Source organism: Mesoplodon mirus (assembly GCF_964341445.2).
Source record: "Mesoplodon mirus genome assembly, chromosome: 11".
Classification (NCBI taxonomy): domain Eukaryota; kingdom Metazoa; phylum Chordata; class Mammalia; order Artiodactyla; family Ziphiidae; genus Mesoplodon; species Mesoplodon mirus.
This window is the reverse complement of record NC_138987.1, coordinates 27,824,379-27,845,548: the sequence shown is the minus strand read 5'-3', so window position 1 is coordinate 27,845,548 and position 21,170 is coordinate 27,824,379. Positions and strand designations below refer to the sequence as shown.

General features: G+C 41.0%; 2 protein-coding genes across 2 annotated transcripts; both read left to right on the top strand.

Annotated features, from left to right (window-relative positions):
• Positions 1-10,698: 10,698 nt before the first annotated feature.
• LOC309812285 (transcription elongation factor A protein-like 1) lies at positions 10,699-11,817 on the top strand. Its single transcript, XM_082635964.1, has one exon. It carries the CDS (start codon positions 10,749-10,751, stop codon positions 11,271-11,273), a length of 525 nt encoding a protein of 174 aa, XP_082492090.1. The 5' UTR covers positions 10,699-10,748; the 3' UTR covers positions 11,274-11,817.
• A 1,730-nt stretch (positions 11,818-13,547) lies between these two features.
• UQCC6 (ubiquinol-cytochrome c reductase complex assembly factor 6) lies at positions 13,548-18,580 on the top strand. Its single transcript, XM_082635853.1, has 3 exons — positions 13,548-13,657; positions 13,998-14,115; positions 18,126-18,580. The coding sequence occupies exons 2-3, from the start codon at positions 14,008-14,010 to the stop codon at positions 18,231-18,233; spliced, it is 216 nt and encodes a 71-aa protein (XP_082491979.1). The 5' UTR covers positions 13,548-13,657; positions 13,998-14,007; the 3' UTR covers positions 18,234-18,580.
• The last annotated feature ends 2,590 nt before the right edge of the window (positions 18,581-21,170 follow it).

The window sequence follows — 21,170 nt, the reverse complement described above, 5'->3', positions numbered from 1 at the left end:
TGAGAATTCCTTCTTGTTCAGGGAGATCTTTTGTTCTGTTCAAGCCATCAACTGACTGGATGAGGCCCACCCACATTATGGAGGACAATATGCTTTGCTCAAAGTCCACTGATTTAAATGTTAATCTCACCCAAAAACATCCTCACAGCAACATCCAGAATAATGTTTGACCATATATCTGGGCAGCATGGTCCACCTAAGTTGATACATAAAATTAACCATCAGAGGTAGCAACTATTATTATCTATATTTTGCAGACAAAGAAACTGACAGCGAGGTTAAATAACTTGTGCAAGTTCACACAACTACTAAGTGGCAGAGTCAAGAGTATTGCCAGGGCAACCTGGCTCCAGAGTCCACCCTCTCAGAGCTATATGTGAGCCTTAGCAGAGCATGAGGAGGAGGGAGGGCTTCAGACAGAAGGCTATTCAAAGCCCAAAGAGCTGGTCATCATATGTTTATTTTTTTTGTTTTTTTTTTTTATTTTTTTGCGGTACACGGGCCTCTCACTGTTGTGGCCTCTCCCGTTGCGGAGCACAGGCTCCGGATGTGCAGGCTCAGCGGCCATGGCTCAGGGGCCCAGCCGCTCCACGGCATGTGGGATCTTCCCGGACTGGGGCACGAACCTGTGTCCCCTGCATCGGCAGGCAGACTCTCAACCACTGCGCCACCAGGGAAGCCCCATCATATGTTTATAGCATTAAATGCCTGTGTTAGCAAAGAAGAAATGTCTCAAATCAATGACCTCAGTTTCTGGACTTCCCTGGTGGCTTAGTGGTTAAGAATCCGCCTGCCAATGCAGGGGACACGGGTTCGAGCCCTGGTCCAGGAAGATCCCACATGCTGTGGAGCAACTAAGCCCGTGTGCCAAAACTACTGAGCCTGTGCTCTAGAGACCGCAAGCCACAACTACTGAAGCCTGCGTGCCTAGAGACCGTGCTCCACAACAAGAGAAGCCACCACAATGATAAGCCCATGCACCGCAACGAAGAGTAGCCCCCACTCACTGAAACTAGAGAAAGCCTGCACTCAAAAACGAAGACCCAACATGGCCAAAAATAATTAATTAATTAATTTCAAAAAGTGACCTCAGTTTCCATCTTAAGAAACTAGAGAATGAAGAGCAAATTCAACTCAAAGTAAACAAAAGAGGGACTTCCCTGCTGGTCCAGTGGTAAAGAATCCGCCTTACAGTGCAGGGGACGTGGGTTTGATCCCTGGTCAGGGAACTAGGATCCCACATGCCACGGGGCAACTAGGCCCGCGTGCCACAACTACTGAGCTTGCCTGCCTCAACTAGAGAGCCTGCGTGCCGCAAACTACAGAGCCCACATGCTCTGGAACCCACACATCACAACTACAGAGCCCACACACCCTGGAGCCTGTGCGCCACAACTAGAGAAGAGAAAACCCACACGCCACAACTAGAGAGAAGCCCACGCGCCACAATGAAAGATCCTTCATACCTCAACACAGATCCTGCGTGCCACAACTAAGACCCGATGCAGCCAAAAAAATAAATAATAAAATAAATAATATATAAATCTTAAAAAAAGTAAACAAAAGAAAGAAAATATAGAGTGTAAAATCAGCGAAATCGAGAACAGAAAAACAGTAGAGAGAATCAATGACACCAAAAGTTTTACTTTGAGAAGATCAATAAAACTGATAAACTGCTAGCCAGATTTAACAGGAAAAAAAAGGAGAGAAGACACAACAATGTAATAATGAAATAAGTGACATAACTATACATTCTACGTGTATTAAGAAATAATAAGGGACTATGTTGAACAATTCTATTTCTATAAATTCAGCAACTTTGATGAAATGCACAAATTCCTTAAAGACACAAACTACTGAAGACCAGTCAGGATAAATACATAACCTGAACAGACCCATATCTATTAAAGAAATTGAACTTGTAGTTAAAAACCTTCCCACAATGAAAACTACAGGCCCAAATCGTTTTACTGGTGAATTCCAGCAGACATTTAAGGAAGAAATAATACCAATTCTGCCAAACTCTTCCAGAATTTGAAAAGGGGGGAATATTTTCTAACTTATTTCATGAGACCAACATTACCCTGTCACCAAAAGTGGACAAAGATGCTACAGGAAAAGAGACTACAAACCAATATCTATCATGAACATAGATGTAAAAGTTCTGAACAAAATTTAGCAAATCAAATCCAACAATATATAACAAGGATAATACATCACAACTAAGTGGAATTTATCCAAGTACAGTCATCCCTTGGTGTCCAAGGAGAATTGGTTCCAGGACCCCCCTGTGGATACCAAAAATCCATGGGTGCTCAAGTCCCTTATATAAAATGTCACAGTATTTGCATATAACCTATGTACATTCTCCTATATACTTTAAATCATCTCTAGATTACTTATAATTACCTAATATAATGTAAATGCTATGTAAATAGTTGTAAATACAATGTAAATACTATATAAATAGCTGCCAGAGTGCAGCAAATTCAAGTTTTGCTTTTTGGAACTCTCCAGATTTTGTTAATATTTTCAATCAGTGGTTGGTTGAATTCCTGGTTGTGGTACCCATGGATATGGACGAGCGACTCTAATATAAGGTTGACTTAACGTTTGAAAAAAATCATTCTATATAATTTATCACATTAAACAAATTTTTCAAAAGCCCTTATGACCACCTTAATAGATATAGATAACGATTTGACAAAATTCAACGTCCATTTCTGATAAAAAACAACAACAACAAAAAAACTTTAAGCAATCTAGAACAGAAGGGAACTTCCTCAACTTGATAAATGACATCTATAAAAAACTTACTGTATTTATTAAGAGTTCATTTTATGGTTTAATGTAAACAATCCTATGAAACCTACAAAAAAGGTACTAGAATAAGTGAGTTTAACAAAGCTGCAGGAGAAAAGATCAATATAGGACAATCAGTTGTATTCTATATATTACCAGAAAAAACACCATTTACAATAACATCAAAAAGTATGAAATACTTAGGGATAAATCTGATAAAGGATGTTTCCCAAAAATTACAAAAATATTGCTGAGAGAAATTAAGTAAGACCTAAATAAGTGGAGAGATACATTGTGTTCATAGGTCAGAAGACTAAATATTGTCAAGATGATCACAGATTGAATATTAAGGCAATCAAAATCCTAGTAGGCTTTTTTGTAGAAATGGACAAGATGATTCTAAAAGTCATATGGAAATGAAAAGATCTAGAATAGCCAAAACAACTCTTTAAAAAGAAAGAACAGTATGATATCACTTATATGTGGAATCTAAAAAAATAAAACAAACTAGTGAATATAACAAAAAAAAAAGAAAGAACAAAGAACAAAATTGGAGGACTAACACTACCTGATTTTTAATATGTCTACAGTAATCAAGACAGTATGGTATCATGATAGACAACAATATATCAAAGGAAAATAATAGAGTCCAGAAATAGACACATACATACATAGACAACTGGTCAGCAGATTTTCCACAAAGATATGCTTTCAGTGGAGAAAGCACAGTCTTTTCAACAAATGGTGCTAGAACAATTGGATAGGCATATGCAAACAAAACAAGACCTGGGTGCACACCTCAGACCATACAAAACGTTTAGCTCAAAATGGGTCACAGATTTACCTGGAGAAAACCATAATTCAAAAATATATGTGCAGGGCCTCCCTGGTGGCGCAGTGGTTGAGAGTCCGCCTGCCGATGCAGGGGATACGGGTTCGTGCCCCGGTCTGGGAGGATCCCATATGCCGCGGAGCGGCTGGGCCCGTGAGCCATGGCCGCTGAGCCTGAGCATCCGGAGCCTGTGCTCCGCAACGGGAGAGGCCACAACAGTGAGAGGCCCGCGTACGGAAAAAAAAAAAAAATATATATATATATATATATATATGTGCACTCTAGATTGGAACCAAGGTGGCAGAGTAGAAGGAAGTGCTCTCACTCCCTCTTGTGAGAACACCAGAATCACAACTAGCTGCTGGACAATCATCGACAGGAAGACACTGGAACTCACCAAAATGATACCCCACATCCAAAGACAAAGGAGAAGCCACAATGAGACGGTAGGAGGGGCACAATCACAGTAAAATCAAATCCTATAACTGCTGGGTGGGTGACTCACAGACTGGAGAACACTTATACCACAGAAGTCCACCCACTGGAGTGAAGGTTCTGAGCCCCAAGTCAAGCTTCCCAACCTGGGGGTCCAGCAATAGGAGGAGGAATTCCTAGAGAATCAGACTTTGAAACCTAGTGGAAATTGATTGCACGACTTCGACAGAACTGTGGGAAACAGAGACTCCGCTCTTGGAGGGCACACACAAAGTAGTGTGTGATCGGGACCCAGGGGAAGGAGTAGTGACCCCAGGGGAGACTGAACTAGACCTACCTGCTGCTGTTGGAGGGTCTCCTGCAAAGGCAGGGGCTGGCTTTGGCTCACTGTGGGGACAAGGACACCGGCAGCAGAAGTTCTGGGAAGTACTCCTTGGTGTGAGCCCTCCCAGAGTCTGCCATTAGCCCCACCAAAGAGCCCAGGTAGGCTCCAGTGTTGGGTCATCTCAGGCCAAACAACCAACAGGGAGGGAACCCAGCCCCACCCATCAGCAGTCAAGCAGATTAAAGTTTTACTGAGCTCCTCCCACCAGAGAAACAGCTCTACCTACCACCAGTCCCTACCATCAGGAAACTTGCATGAGCCTCTTAGATAGCCTCATCCACCAGAGGGCAGACAGTAGAAGCAAGAAGAACTACAATCCGGCAGCCTGTGGAACAAAAACCACATTCACAGAAAGATAGACAAGATGAAAAGGCAGAGGGCTAGGTACCAGATGAAGGAACAAGATAAAACCCCAGAAAAATAACTAAATGAAGTGGAGATAGGCAACCTTCCAGAAAAAGAATTCAGAATAATGAGAGTGAAGATGATCCAGGACCTCGGAAGAAGAATGGAGGCAAAGATCGAGAAGATGCAAGAAGTGTTTAACAAAGACCTAGAAGAATTAAAGAACAAACAAACAGAGATGAACAATACAATAACTGAAATGAAAACTACACTAGAAGGAATCAATAACAGAATAACTGAGGCAGAAGAACAGATAAGTGACCTGGAAGACAGGATGGTGGAATTCACTGCTGTGGAACAGAATAAAGAAAAAAGAATGAAAAGAAATGAAGACAGCCTAAGAGACCTCTGGGACAATATTAAACGCAACAACATTCGCATTATAGGGGTCCCAGAAGGAGAAGAGAGAGAAAGGACCTGAGAAAATATTTGAAGAGATTATAGTAGAAAACTTCCCTAACATGGGAAAGGAAATAGCCACCCAACTCTAGGAAACGCAGAGAGTCCCATACAGGATAAACCCAAGGAGAAACATGCCGAGACACATAGTAATCAAATTGGCAAAAATTAAAGACAAAGGAAAATTACTGAAAGCAGCAAGGGAAAACCGACAAATAACATACAAGGGAATCCCATAAGGTTAACAGCTGATTTCTCAGCAGAAACTCTACAAGCCAGAAGGGAGTGGCATGATATACTTAAAGTGATGAAAGGGAAGAACCTACAATCAATCTTACTCTACCCGGCAAGGATCTCATTCAGATTCAATGGAGAAATCAAAAGCTTTACAGACAAGCAAAAGCTAAGAGAATTCAGCACCACCAAACCAGCTCTACAACAAATACTAAAGGAACTTCTCTAAGTGGGAAACACAAGAGAAGAAAAGGACCTACAAAAACAAACCCAAAACAGTTAAGAAAATGGTCATAGGAACATACATATCGATAATTACCTTAAACGTGAATGAATTAAATGCTCCAACCAAAAGACACAGGCTTGCTGAATGGATACAAAAACAAGACCCATATATATGCTGTCTACAAGAGACCCACTTCAGACCTAGGGACACACACAGACTGAAAGTGAGGGGATAGAAAAAGATATTCCATGCAAATGGAAATCAAAAGAAAGCTGGAGTAGCAATACTCATATCAGATAAAATAGACTTTAAAATAAAGAATGTTACAAGAGACAAGGAAGGACACTACATAATGATCAAGGGATCAATCCAAGAAGAAGATATAATGATTATAAATATATATGCACCCGACATAGGAGCACCCCAATACATAAGGCAACTGCTAACAGCTATAAAAGAGGAAATCGACATTAACACAATAATAGTGGGGGACTTTAACACCTCATTTACACCAATGGACAGGTCATCCAAAATGAAAATAAATAAGAGAACAGAAGCTTTAAATGACACAATACACCAGATAGATTTAATTGATATTTATAGGACATTCCATCCAAAAACAGCAGATTACACTTTCTTCTCAAGTGCGCACGGAACATTCTCCAGGATAGATCACATCTTGGGTCACAAATCTAGCCTCAGTAAATTTAAGAAAATTGAAATCATATCAAGCATCTTTTCTGACCACAATGCTATGAGATTAGAAATGAATTACAGGGAAAAAAACTTAAAAAAAACAAACACATGGAGGCTAAACAATACGTTACTAATAACCAAGAGATCACTGAAGAAATCAAAGAGGAGATCAAAAAATACCCAGAGACAAATCACAATGAAAACACGATTATCCAAAACCTATGGGATGCAGAAAAGCAGTTCTAAGAGGGAAGTTTACAGCTATGTAAGCCTACCTCAAGAAAGAAGAAAAATCTCAAATAAACAATCTAACCTTACACCTAAAGGAGCTAGAGAAAGAAGAACAAACAAAACCCAAAGTTAGCAGAAGGAAGGAAATCATAAAGATCAGAGCAGAAATAAATGAAATAGAAACAAAGAAAGCAATAGCAAAGAGCAATACAACTAAAAGCTGGTTCTTTGAGAAGATAAACAAAATTGAAAAACCATTAGCCACACTCATCAAGAAAAAGAGGGAGAGGATTCAAATCAAGAAAATTAGAAATGAAAAAGGATAAGTTACAACAGACACCACAGAAATACAAAGCATCCTAAGAGACTATTACAAGCAACTCTATGCCAATAAACTGGAAAACCTGGAAGAAATGGACAAATTCTTAGAAAGGTATAACCTTCCAAGACTGAACCAGGAAGAAATAGCAAATATAAACAGACCAATCACAAGTAATGAAATTGAAACTGTGATTAAAAATCTTCGAACAAACAAAAGTCCAGGACCAGATGGCTTCACAGGTGAATTCTATCAAACGTTTAGAGAAGAGCTAACACCCATCCTTCTGAAATTCTTCCAAAAAAATTGCAGATTAAGGAACACTCCCAAACTCGTTCTATGAGGCTACCATCACGCTGATACCAAAACCAGACAAAGATACTACAAAAAAAGAAAATTACAGACCAATATCACTGATGAATATAGATGTAAAAATCCTCAACAAAATACTAGCAAACAGAATCCAACAACACATTAAAAGGATCATACACCATGATCAAGTGGGATTTATCCCAGGGATGCAAGGATTCTTCAATATACGCAAATCAGTCAATGTGATACACTATATTAACAAATTGAAGAAGAAAAACCATATGGTCATCTCAATAGGTGCAGAAAAAGCTTTTGACAAAATTCAAGACCGATTTATGATAAAAACTCTCCAGAACGTGGGCACAGAGGGAACCTACCTCAACATAATAAAGGCCATATACGACAAACCCACAGCCAACATTGTTCTCAATGGTGAAAAACTGAAAGCATTTCCTCTAAGATCAGGAATAAGACAAGGTTGTCCACTCTTGCCACTATTATTCAACATAGTTTTGGAAGTCCTAGCCATGGCAATCAGAGAAAAAAAGAAATAAAAGGAATACAAATTGGAAAATAAGAAGTAAAACTGTCACTGTTTGCAGATGACATGATACTATACATAGAGAATCCTAAAGATGCCACCAGAAAACTGCTAGAGCTAATTAATGAATTTGGTAAAGTTGCAGGATACAAAATTAATGCACAAAAATCTCTTGCGTTCCTATAGAGTAATGATGAAAAATCTGAAAGAGAAATTAAGGAAACACTCCCATTTACCATTGCAACAAAAAGAATAAAATACCTAGGAATAAACCTACCGAGGGAGACAAAAGACCTGTATGTAGAAAACTATAAGACACTGATGAAAGAAATTAAAGATGATACCAACAGATGGGGAGATATACCATGTTCTTGGATTGGGAGAATCAATATTATGAAAATGACTATAGTACCCAAAGCAATCTACAGATTCAATGCAATCCCTATCAAATTACCAATAGCATTTTTTACAGAACTAGAACAAAAAATCTTAAAATTTGTATGGAGACACAAAAGACCCCAAATAGCCAAAGCAGTCTTGAGGGAAAAAAACGGAGCTGGAGGAATCAGACTCCCTGACTTCAGACTATACTATAAAACTACAGTAATCAAGATAATATGGTACTGGCAGAAAAACAGAAACATAGATCAATGGGACAGGATAGAAAGCCCAGAGATAAACCCACACACCTATGGTCAACTAATCTATGGCAAATGAGGCAAGGATATACAATGGAGAAAAGACAGTATCTTCAATAAGTGGTGCTGGAAAAACTGGACAGCTATATGTAAAAGAATGAAATTAGAACACTCCCTAACACCATACACAAAAATAAACTCAAAATGGATTAGAGACCTAAATGTAAGACTGGACTCTATAAAACTCTTAAGAGGAAAACATAGGAAGAACAGTCTCTGACATAAATCACAGCAAGATCTTTTTTGATCCACCTCCTAGAGTAATGGAAATAAAAATAAAAATAAACAAATGGAACCTAATGAAACTTAAAAGCTTTTGCAAAGCAAAGAAAACTACAAACAAGACAAAAAGACAACCCTCAGAGTGGGAAAAAATATTTGCAAACAAATCAACGGACAAATGATTAGTCTCCAAAATATATAAACAGCTCATGCAGCTCAATATTAAAAAAACAAACAACCCAATCCAAAAATGGGCAGAAGACCTAAATAGACATTTCTTCAAAGAAGACATACAGATGGCTAAGAAGCAAACGAGAAGCTGCTCAGCATCACCAATTATTAGATAAATGCACATCAAAATTAGAGTGAGGTATCACCTCACACCAGTAAGAATGGGCATCATCAGAAAATCTACAAACAACAAATGCTGGAGAGGGTGTGGAGAAAAGGGAACCTTCTTGCACTGTTGGTGGGAATGTAAACTGATACAGCCACTATGGAGAACAGTAGGGAGGTTCCTTAAAAAACTAAAAATAGAATTACCATATGACCCAGCAATCCCACTACTGGGCATATACCCAGAGAAATCCATAGTTCAAAAAGACACATGCACCCCAATGTTCATTGCAGCACTATTTATAATAGCCAGGTCATGGAAGCAACCTAAATGCCCATTGACAGAAGAATGGATAAAGAAGATGTGGTACATATATACAATGGAATATTAGTCAGCCATAAAAAGGAACGAAATTAGGTCATTTGTTGAGAAGTGGATGGATCTAGAGACTGTCATACAGAGTGAAGTAAGTCAGAAAGAGAAAAACAAGTATCGTATATTAACGCATATATGTGGAACCTAGAAAAATGGTACAGATGAACCAGTTTGCAGGGCAGAAATTGAGACACAGATGTAGAGGACAAACGTATGGACACCACACCACAGGGGGAAAGTGGCAGGGAGGTGGGGGTGGTGGTGTGATGAATTGGGCAGTTGGGATTCACATGTATACACTGATGTGTATAAAATTGATGACTAATAAGAATCTGCTGTATAAAAAAATAAAATTCAAAAAAAATACATATGTGCACTCCAGTGTTCATTGCAGCACTATTTACAATAGCCAGGACATGGAAGCAATGTAAATGTCCATCAACAGAAGAATGGATAAAGAAAATGTGGTACATATATACAATGGAATATTACTCAGCCATAAAAAGGAATGAAACTGTGCAATTTGCAGAGACATGGATGGACCTAGAGACTGTCATACAGAGTGAAGTAAGTCAGCGAGAGAAAAACAAATATTGTATAACATCACTTATATGTGGAATCTAGAAAATGATACACATGAACTTATTTGCAAAGGAGAAATAGAAATACAGACGTAGAGAATGGACGTATGGATACCAGGGGAGGAAGAGGGTCTGGGATGAATTGGGAGATTGGGCTTGACATATATACGCTACTATGTATAAAACAGATAACTAACGAGAACCTCCTGCATAGCACAGGGAACTCTACTCAGTGCTCTGTGGTGACCTAAATGGGAAGGAAATCCAAAAAAGAGGGGATATATGTATACATATAGCTGATTCACTTTGCTGTACACCAGAAACTAACACAACATTTTAAAGCAACTATACTACAATAAAAATTAATTTAAAAAAGGGATCACAGTCTTAACTGTAAAACTTAAATCTCTAAAACCTCTGGGAGAAAATACAAGAGAAAATCTGTGACCCTGGGTTAGATTTCTTAGATATAACACCAAAGCATGACCCATTAAAGAGAAAAATGAAAATGGGACTTCATTAAAATTAAAAACTTCTGCTCTTCAAAAGATTAAGAAAATGAAAAGACAAGGTATAGACTGGGAGAAAATATTTGTAGATCAAATCTATCTGATAATGGACTTGTATCCATAATATATAAAGAAGATTCAAAACTCATAATAGGTCTTGTCGTCTGTCTGCAGCTCCGCAGGTCACAGCGGGGCACCTGGAGGAGAGGATGCCTAGGAGCCAGCCGCCGGGAGAGGTCCAGACCATCCTGAACATGGAAAAAGCCTGCCAAGAGCCCGAGGAGCAGCCACAGAGCCCGCCCAAGGCGGAGGAGGAGCGGCCTCCTGTGGAACACTCTCCCGAAAAGTCGTCTCCGGAGGAGCCGTCTTCAGAGGAGCAATCCTCGGAGGAGGACTTCTTTCCTGAGGAACTGCTTCCTGAGCTCCTTCCTGAGATGCTCGTGTCCGAGGAGCGCCCTCCTCAGGAACGCCTGTCTAGGAAGGACCTTTTTGAGGAGCGCCCTCCCATGGAGCAGCCTCCTTGCGGAGTGGGCAAACATAAGCTAGAAGAGGGAAGCTTTAAAGAAAGGCTGGCTCGCTCCCGCCCTCAATTTAGAGGGGACATACACGGCAGAAATTTAAGCAATGAGGAGATGATAAAGGTAGCAGAGGAGATGGAAGAGATGAAGCGAGTACGAAACAAATTGATGATCATGCATTGGAAGGCAAGGCGGAACCGTCCTTATCCTATTTAATGTGTTCGGCCTTTAATTCTGTTTTGCCTGGTATGAGTAATATCACCTGACCTTTGTTTGCTTTTTCTCATGTACCTTACTTACCCCGTCTTCCTAATCTTAACTTTGCGTGGCTTTATGTGAGGTGTTTTGCCTGTAACTGGCATAAAATTGCACCCCCATCTGCAAGTCCCCCTCTTTCAATTATGTCTTCTCCATTTGCATGGAAAGATGTACATTATATATTGTGAAGTGAAAAAAGCAATTTTCAAAAAGTATATGTAGTATCCCCTTTTTGTAAAAAATGTATATTTATATATTAATATGCAAAGAAAAAACTGAAAGTATATACTTCAAAGGCTTAACAGTGGTTATCTGTGGTAAGATAACAGGTGATTTGTTTGTTTTTCATTTTTGCTGCATCTGAATTTCTCATTTTTTCAAGATGAACACATTTTACATGTGTTGCAAAAAAACCCCCAATATAATAGAAAAATTGTAAAGCAATTTAAAAATAATGTCAATCAGCTTATAAAGATCATGTGGCACTTAATAAATACTTGACAGAACTTCAAAAAAAAAACTCATAATAAAAAAACCCAATTAAAAAATGTGCAGAGGGCTTGAACTGATACTTCCCTCAAAGAAAATATAAACACATGATTCTCAACATGATTATTCATGAGATACCATTACCCACCTATTAGAATGGCTAAAATTAAAAAGACTAATTAAAGTGTTGGAGAGGATGTGGAGAAACTAGAACTCCCATATACTGTTGGTGGGAACCTACAATTGTACAAGTACTTTGGAAAACAGTTTGGCAATTTCTTTAAAAGTTAGATATATACCTACCCTAGCTGCAGCCATTCTACTCCTAGGAATGTACACAATAGAAATGGAAGCATATATTCATAGACCTGTATACACGTCTTTCTGGCACTCTTCACTGTTCATAGCAGTTTTATTCGTATTAGCCCAAAACTGGAAACAACCAAAATGTCAACCAAAGGCGAATGGATAAGGCAGTTGTGGTATAACTATACTCAGCAATAGAAAGGAGCGAACTACTGATACATGCAACAATGTGGATGAATCTCAGAATAATTGTGCTGCATGAAATAAGCCAGACCAAAAATAGTACATACTGTATGATTCCATTTCTTTAACATTCTGGAAATGCAAACTAACCAATAGTGACAGAAAACAAGATCAGGTTGCCTAGGAAATGAGGCTGTGTGGGAGAAATTAGAAAGAGGAGCAAAGAAACTTTTAGAGGTGGTTGATGTTTTCATAATCTTGATTGTAGTAATGGTTTCACAGGTGTACAAATATGTCACACCTCGTCAAATTGTATTCTTTAAATACATGCAGTTTACTGAACGTCAAACGTACTGCCATAAAGTGGTTTTACAAATGTGAATGTATCATGATACATGTTATGTACACAAGATTGATTTTTCAGAATTGTCTTGCATTAACCTTTTGCTTAACAAAAAGTAATCCATAATCAAAGCACAATCTTTTTTTTAAATTGAAGTATAGTTGATTTACAATGTTGTGTTAGTTTCAGGTGTACAGCAAAGTGATTCAGATATATACATACATATAAATATATAAGAATATATTCTTTTTTAGAATCTTTTCCATTATAGGTTATTACAAGATATTGAATATAGTTCCCTGTGCTATACAATAGGTCCTTGTTGTTTATTTTTTATATAGTAGTGTGTATCTTTTAATCCCAAACTCCCAAGTTATCCCTCCCTCCCGCCTCTTTCCCCTTTGGTAACCATAAATTTGTCTGTCTGCAAAGCACAATCTTAAAAACGCATGGATTAAATAATGTCGATTTCATTCTTCCATTTTCCAGTGGCACCATAACACAAGGTCATAGCTGTCTGGGCGTGGCTCTGTTTCAGGTATCAAAGAACGTGCAGGGCACAACTACAGAGAATGCTTTTAACTTCACTCACTCCAGAGTGACCTCACCTAAGCACGCACGCGTGGCTCAGTGTGCGAATCTCCACCTGCTCCTAAAACGTGAGCAACCTCCTTTGTGGGTGCGAAAGCACAAATGATTCAAGAATCCAGCCAGAGCCGAGGTCAAGACTCGACATCTGCCAGGAAAATTCAACTATAGAGAGAATGATGAGGGCGCCGAGAGCCTGGGGCCGGGAAAGGTCTGGTATTGGTTTAAAAAGAAGAAAAACACAAGACACATGCGCTGGCCGAAAGCCCCACTTCCGCCCGGTCACGTGCCCACGCCGGAAGTGAAACGGCTTTCCGGTCCGGCGCGGGCCTCATCCCCTGCACTTTCGGTCCGATCCGCGGCCGCCCGCTCCGTCTCCGGAGCGCCCTTCAACCGTCACCTGACCCGCTTCCGAGTGCCAGTGCAGCTCGAGGTACAGTCTCCCCCGGGGCGCACCCCTAGGCTGGGCAGTGCGGTCTGTAGTGCGTCTTCTCCCAGGGGTTGCTGGGCCCCGCGGGAAACCTTTGGGTGCGACCTTCCGCTTGCTCCGCTAGAGCTGCCTTTGAACTCCGAAGTCCCGGCCCCCCAAGAACCCGCGGCCTTCTGGTCTTCCGCCTCCAGGGGGCGTTCGTGCGCTCAGCGCCCTCGTTTCATGGTTGAGGACCCAAGTGTTTTTGACTCCGCCCCTGCGTTGCAGTGGGGCTTGTTTACCCCCACGGCTTAGTGGGGACCTGGGAATGTTCTAACATCGCACGCTTTCCCTCCCCCTTAAGCCCGCCGACCATGCCCGCGGGCGTGTCCTGGACGTCCTACCTGAAAATGTTCGCCGCCAGTCTCCTGGCCATGTGCGCCGGCGCGGAGGTGGTGCACCGGTACTACCGGCCGGACCTGGTAAGTGCAGGAGGGTCCCCGCGCGTCGCTCCTTGACCACTTCATTTTCACAGCAGCAAAAGTGATCTTGAAATTAGGAGAACGTCTGCCCGGGACCTAAAGCCTTGTGGTGGCATCTCATTGCCGTTAGAGCAATACATGGCCTGCTCTTACACAGTCTTGAAGTTTTACACGGACTGGCACCTGTCTGCCACTGGCCGTATCTTCTAGTGTTTCTTCTTTGTTCCCTCTCTTGCAGCACACCGACTTCCTTGCTGTTTCTTAAACTCGTCAAGCCTGTCCCAAGCTCAGGGTCATGCTGCTTCTCTTCTTGCAATGCTTTTCTCCCAGATATTGGCTTGGTTTACTTCTTCAAAACGTCAAGTCTCTGCTCAAATATCTCCTCTGGCAATGAGGGTTCTTTGTACAGCCCCCAAAGGATTCCTCCTCTGCCATTCTGTCTCAGTCCTTCGTTTCTGATAGAGCACTTGTCGCAATTTGCAATTATTTTATGCCTTTGTCTTTTTACTTGTTCTTTGTTTCCTCCACTAGAATGTAATCTCCAGGAAGGGACTGTGCCTGTCTGGTTTGCTCTTGTGTCTCAGTCACCTAGAAAAGGCCGTAGAATGTATTGATAGTAGATGCTTAATACATATTTGTCGAATGAGGAAGGAGTGAATATACGCATTCAAAGGAGGGAGGAATTTTAATTAATTTTAATAAGCATTCCCGGAAGTAGAACTGAGAATTAGAGGTACTTTTGAGGAGTTATGGTCTTGGGGAGGTGGAGGCAAGGAAGTACAGTGCAAATAATTCCAAGAGTGTGCTCCGTGTTATGCTGTGGGCGTGAATAGAGTGGAGCACAGTGCAGGGAGCAGTCATTTCTGCCTGGACTCTGGACAGGTAACACAGAGAACCAACCGTTCGTTGGTTTCTAATTTCAGTGAATTAGCACTACAGTTTTGGAGGTGTTTATTCTGGTTTTCGGAAGAGGGAACTGAGGTTCAGCAGAGTGAAGGTGATTTCCCGAAGTCTCATAGCTTAATGACGATTTGAAGCCCAAGCTTTCTGTTCAGTGTTTCTCTTTTTTGAACCTGTTAATGAAATAATACAACACCCTTGGAGTTTTCCAAATGAATTCAAGCATGTAGAGTAAGAAGTGAAAATCCCCCCGCTGATAACCTCCTTTATCCAATCTGCTCCCCAAGGTAACTACCATTTGTTGGTTGGTATATCCTTTCAGACTTTTTACTGTTGTTGAATACACACACACACATACATAGAGTTTATGGGGTGTTTTTCCCCATGTAAATAGAAATTCATATACACATTTCTCTGCGGCTTGCTTGTTTTGGTTAATGTCTGTATGAATAGATTTACTTATAGCCTTTTTTCTTTCTGCCCACTGAATAGTATTTCATACTATAGATATTCCGTATATTATTATTATTATTATTATTATTATTTATTTTTTTTGCGGTACGCGGGCCTCTCACTGTTGTGGCTTCTCCCATTGCGGAGCACAGGCTCCGGACGCGCAGGCCCAGCGGCCATGGCTCACGGGCCCAGCCGCTCCGCGGCATGTGGGATCTTCCTGGACCGGGGCACGAACCCGTGTCCCCTGCATCGGCAGGCGGACTCTCAACCACTGTGCCACCAGGGAAGCCCTTCCGTATATTAGTTACTCAATTCCCTATTGACGTTTAGCTGGTATCTAGTTTTTGTACAAACAATGCTGCAGTAGCTCTTTCTTACCACTTTAGACTGCTTCTTTTGAATTCTACGGAGGCATCAAGGATACTTAGTGGGGACAGAAAGGCGTTAGAACCTTACACAGAAATGCAGTTTTGTCTCTAGCTTGTGCAGGAATAGACATCAGACAGGCTTTACAAAGGGAGGAATGCCTGTGATTTGACCCTGGGAAATTTGCCCTTTCATTCACCCATCTCTTAAGCCAGAACATGCAAGGGTTGTTACCAGCAGCTACCTGGACCTTGGGATGTGGCAGCATGAAACCAGAATCTCTAGAAGGGGCATACTGAAGTGTCTCAGGCCACCTCATCCTGATTGGGTGGTGACTTTGGCCGTGGGGCACCTCTGTAGGGACTTGTAGGCCGGGGCTGACTGTGTGTAGGAGGCTGTTGGCTTTACTAACATTTAAGGAATTTATGTTCTTTACCTGTGTCTGTTGGTATTGTTCCAGCAATTACAGTCACTATTGTAACCACCACCAGCCTTTGCAGGAGTCTTTCAGTCTCAGCAGCTAGAGGTCTGGGTGGATTCTAGAGCAGAGGAGACTGGAAGGGCTGCCTAGGGCTTGTGCTCAGTGCTGTCTTACGGGAGAAGCTTTAAGCGCACCTTTTCCTCGCCGTCCAGCCCAGCTCATCAAAACAGAAGAGGAGGCAAAGACTCAGGGCGGATGCTCCGTCCTGGAATAGAGAGTGCTTTCTGCTCGAGCTTCCCTTTTGCATTTCCTTTTACTCTTGCATTACTTGTACTTGTTCTGGTTTTCTTAATTTATAATCTGTTTACTGTTGGAGGCATAGACGGTCAAAAGACACAGTCTGTGGACTCATTTTACAGCATTCATTTTTGGTTGTGTCCAGACACACCCATACGCACACAAACTGCTATTTAGAACCTCTGCTGACATTGCTAACTTTTGATGCCCAAATCACTTTACTCTTAAAAATTGGTTATATATTTAGTGTATAAATAAGAAGTGCTACCTTTTTATAAATCAAAGTTGAATTGTCATTTTAGCCAAAAAGTGGAAACAATACAAATAAATATCCATCAGCTGGTGAGTGGATAAATCTATGGTATTTATATCCTTTTATTTTTATTTTTATTTTTTTAAATTTTTTGGCCGCACTGCATGGCATGCGGGATCTTAGTTCCCTGACCAGGGGTCAAACCCGTGCCCCCTGCAGTGGAAGTGTGGAGTCTTAACCCCTGGACCTCCAGGGAATTCCCCGGTATATCCTTATAGTGGAATATTATTTGCTCCTAAAAGGGCATGAAGTATTGATATATGTGACAACACCGATGAACCTTGGAAACATGCTGAGTGAAAGAAACTAGTCACAAAAGACCACATGTTGTCTGATATCATTTATATGAAATGTCCAGAGGAGGCAGGTCTGTAGAGATGGGGCAGTGGCTTTCTGGTGGTGGTGGTGGTGTGTGGAAATGGCAGCCACTGCTAATGGGTTTGGGTTGCATTTTGGGGTGATGAAAATGTTCTAAAATTTATTATAGTGACGGATGTGCAACTTTGTGAATATACCAAAAGCCATTGAGTATTTAAATAGGTGAATAGTATGGTGTGTGAATTATATCTCACTAAAGCTGTTACAAGTTAAATAAAACAAAATCACCTTTTAAAAAAAATATTTATTTATTTATTTGGCTGCGCTGGGTCTTAGTTGTGGCGGGATCAGTTGCGGCATGTGAACTCTTAGTTGCGGCATGCGGGAGCTAGTTCCCTGACCAGGGATCGAACCGGGCCCCCTACATTGGGAGCGTGGAGTCTTAACCACTGGACCAGCAGGGAAGTCCCCCAAATCACCTTTCTTGAAGGCAGTTTTGTATTTTTTTTGCCTACTGCTTTATGCTTTGCGCATAATAGGCACTTACTGTTTTTGAATAAATGAATTAATTCCTAGTATCTGTTTTCTGTGCCAGGCACATGGTAGAGAGGCCAGTAAGTAGTGCAGGAATGAATTTCCCAGTGTGGAAAGCCTTGTTCAGATTCGTGATCTGTCAATCGATAACTGATGCAAACTCTCCCTCTGTGAGTCCTTTAGTACACGTAGCCCAGATGATAGAGTCATGTAAACAGAGGGCTAGAAAGTGACTTAGATCAACTGCAGGTTCTCATAATAAAGATTTATCACTGAGTAGCTGGGGGCTTTTTGTCCTTTTTTACTTTTTACTTTCTTTGATGTTTTTCAGGTTACATTTAATTACAGCCTTAGAAAACATTGGTATCTATATATTTTGTTTGTTTTTATTTTTGTTTTTTATAGACAATACCTGAAATTCCACCAAAGCCTGGAGAACTCAAAACAGAGCTTTTGGGACTGAAAGAGAGACAAGATGAACCTCAAAATTCATCTCTGCCAAGAACTCTGTGAATAATATTATGAGAGTTAAATATGTATTTTTAGAATTTACTGAGTCAAACTACCTGTGTTTAAGCACTAATACAATGCTAACTGCAGAGGAAGTGCTCAGCAGATGTTAACTGATGCATTGAGATTTAGTTATGGTTTGACTAGTGTTTCTTGAAAACTGCCAAAGCTTATATCATCAGCTCCTCTGATGTGGTTTGATAGATACCTAGTCTTAAATATCATGTGAGAGAACATATTTGCAGTGTCTCCTACCCTTATAATTCTGGTTTATTTCTCTGAATAAGCTTGACTATAACGGCAAATGGGAATTATAAATTAACTATAATAAAAGTGACATTGACCATGAATGCTTAGGGTGAGAAGTTAATATTTCTCTAAATATTGGAAAGTACTATTTGTACTAAACTGAATTCAGTTGAAATATTTAAAGTTTGAAATTCTTTTAGAGTTGTATACATAACAAAATTATAAACAATTGTGACTTGGACGGTCACAAGTTCTCTACCCCCAAATTTGAGACACCACTTGGCATTTAATTCTCTTATAAAATATATTCTAAAATAACTGATAAACATAAATGAGTATTGTTATGGGTTGAATTGTATCCCCCCAAAAGATGTTGAAGTCCTAACTCCCAGTACCTGTGAGTGTGTATTTGGAAATAGGGTCTTTGCAATTGTAATGAAGTAAAGATGAGGTCATTAGGGTGGGCCCTAATCCAACGTGAATGGTGTCTTTTTATAAGAAGAGGAAAACGCCATGTAAAGACAAACACACAGGGAGAATGCCAGGTGATAACAGAGGCAAAGATTGGATGCAGCCACAAGCCAGGGGACACCACCAGAAGCTAGGAAGAGACAGGGCAGGATTCTACCCAGAGTCTGTGAACATGGCTCTGCTGACACCTGGATTTCAGACTTTTGGCCCCTAGAACTGTGAGAGAATAAATTTCTGTTGTTTTAAGCCATCCACTTAGTGTTTCTTTGTTATGGCAGCCCTGGGAAACTAATAGCAACGTGTTAGCCCTTTTCTGAGTCTGAAAGCAGGTCGAAAGTAATTTATAGAGCAGTCAGCTCTGTGTTCAGGGCTGTTTTTCCAAAAGAAGTTTTTAAAAATTCTGAATTTCTAATGATAATGTCTAAGCTTATTACTTCTTAGCCAGTTACCAGATTGCTACATGATAGAGATCTTTGGGGTCAATGCTGAAATCTTAAATTCCTAAGTGCAAACAAAATGCTTTTGTTTCTCTCCATAGTCAGTGCCCTTTTAGTTTAACAGTATAAAGCAACTAAATGAAACGGTGTATTTCCAGACTTATATACCAGATTTTTCTTTTCCGCTCTCTGTCATTTGGTACTTTATCATATGTTCCCAGCACAAAGAGAATCTTCAATTCTGTCAGTGACAGATGAGCAGTAAGTACCCTACCCTAGGAAAACAAGGGCCGGGATTCTGAGGTAGAAGATGGGCTTTTTTTTTTTTTATAAATTTATTTATTCATTCATTCATTTATTTATTCATTTATGGCTGTGTTGGGTCTTCGTTGCTGCGCGTGGGCTTTCTCTAGTTGCGGTGAGCGGGGGCTACTCTTTGTTGCGGTGCACGGGCTTCTCATTGTAGTGGCTTCTCTTGTTGCGGAGCACAGGCTCTAGGCACGCAGGCTTCAGTAGTTGTGGGTCACGGGCTCCAGAGCACAGGCTCAGTAGTTGTGGTGCACGGGCTTAGTTGCTCCGCGGCATGTGGGATCTTCCTGTACCAGGGATTGAACCCATGTCCCCGGCATTGGCAGGTGGACTCCCAACCACTGTGCCACCAGGGAAGTCCCCAGAAGATGGACTTTTTAGTTGAAACTGATTGCTGTTTGCTGATACATTATTTACTGTGCCCTTGTGCACGAGACTTCCCTTCTCTGTATCAAATTTCATAGCATCATTAACTGAATACATTTTTTCTTGAAAAAAAATTGTATACTTTACAAATGTTGAAGCTTGCCACAGCTGCCATTGCAAGGGCTTTATATAAAACTGAAAGAAGTCTATTTTTTTTTAAACATTTAAAAATGTTTTCCTAAATATTTATTCGGTAATTCTAGTCGAGGTGCCTAACTTCCGCAAGTAGTTGGAATTCCCAAAGGCTTTAGGGAAGGTTACTTGATTTAGTATAAATCAACAAGAGTCATGATTTGAACCCAAATCTCCTACAAGACAATGGCTTCATGAAGGTGAAAAATTAATTTTATAGCTATTGAAATTCAAATGTACCAAAAGTAAAAATGCCATCATTTCAGTAAGTGCTGATTCTAAGTAACTTTAACCAAGGTATATATTATATATATTTTTTCCTTTTTTAAGCTGACCCCATTGTGAAAAATGGACATTATGGTGGGTGTAGAAATGTGGCCTCTGGATTCCCAGGAAAAGGCTTGTCACCCCAGCGCTGAATGCTCATCAGCGAGCTCCCTTCAGCTGCCAGCTCCTGCGGGGACGGCCTCAGCTAGCACCACCCGGCTCAAAGCTGCACAGCACAGAGGGGCCGGCAGCTGTGAGGGACCCTGGTTCAGCTCACTTCCCCACACGGTTGGCTGAGCCTGGGTTTGGACTTGCGTCGCTGCTCAACTTCGCCTTCTGCACAGTCTCCTTTGCTTTCCTTCCACAGGTGCTCATCCAGGGGCACTCCTTCATAAATATTCTGCACACTAAACTCCATCTCAGCGCTTCCTGGAGAACCAAATCTGTGACAAAAACCAAGTATTAAAAGTAGAACTAGAGGGGCTTCCCTGGAGGGGCTTCCCTGGTGGCGCAGTGGTTGAGAGTCCGCCTGCCGATGCAGGGGACACGGGTTCGTGCCCCGGTCCAGGAGGGTCCCACATGCCGCGGAGCGGGTGGGCCCGTGAGCCATGGCCGCTGAGCCTGCGCGTCCGGAGCCTGTGCTCCGCAA

What these genes read in the sequence shown, in the direction of transcription:
- LOC309812285 (XM_082635964.1), top strand. Translation starts at nt 10,749, where the DNA reads ATGCCTAGGAGCCAGCCGCCGGGAGAGGTCCAGACCATCCTGAACATG.
- UQCC6 (XM_082635853.1), top strand. Translation starts at nt 14,008, where the DNA reads ATGCCCGCGGGCGTGTCCTGGACGTCCTACCTGAAAATGTTCGCCGCC. An exon ending in GGTACTACCGGCCGGACCTG is followed by an intron (nt 14,116 to 18,125) that starts GTAAGTGCAGGA and finishes TGTTTTTTATAG; the next exon opens with ACAATACCTGAAATTCCACC.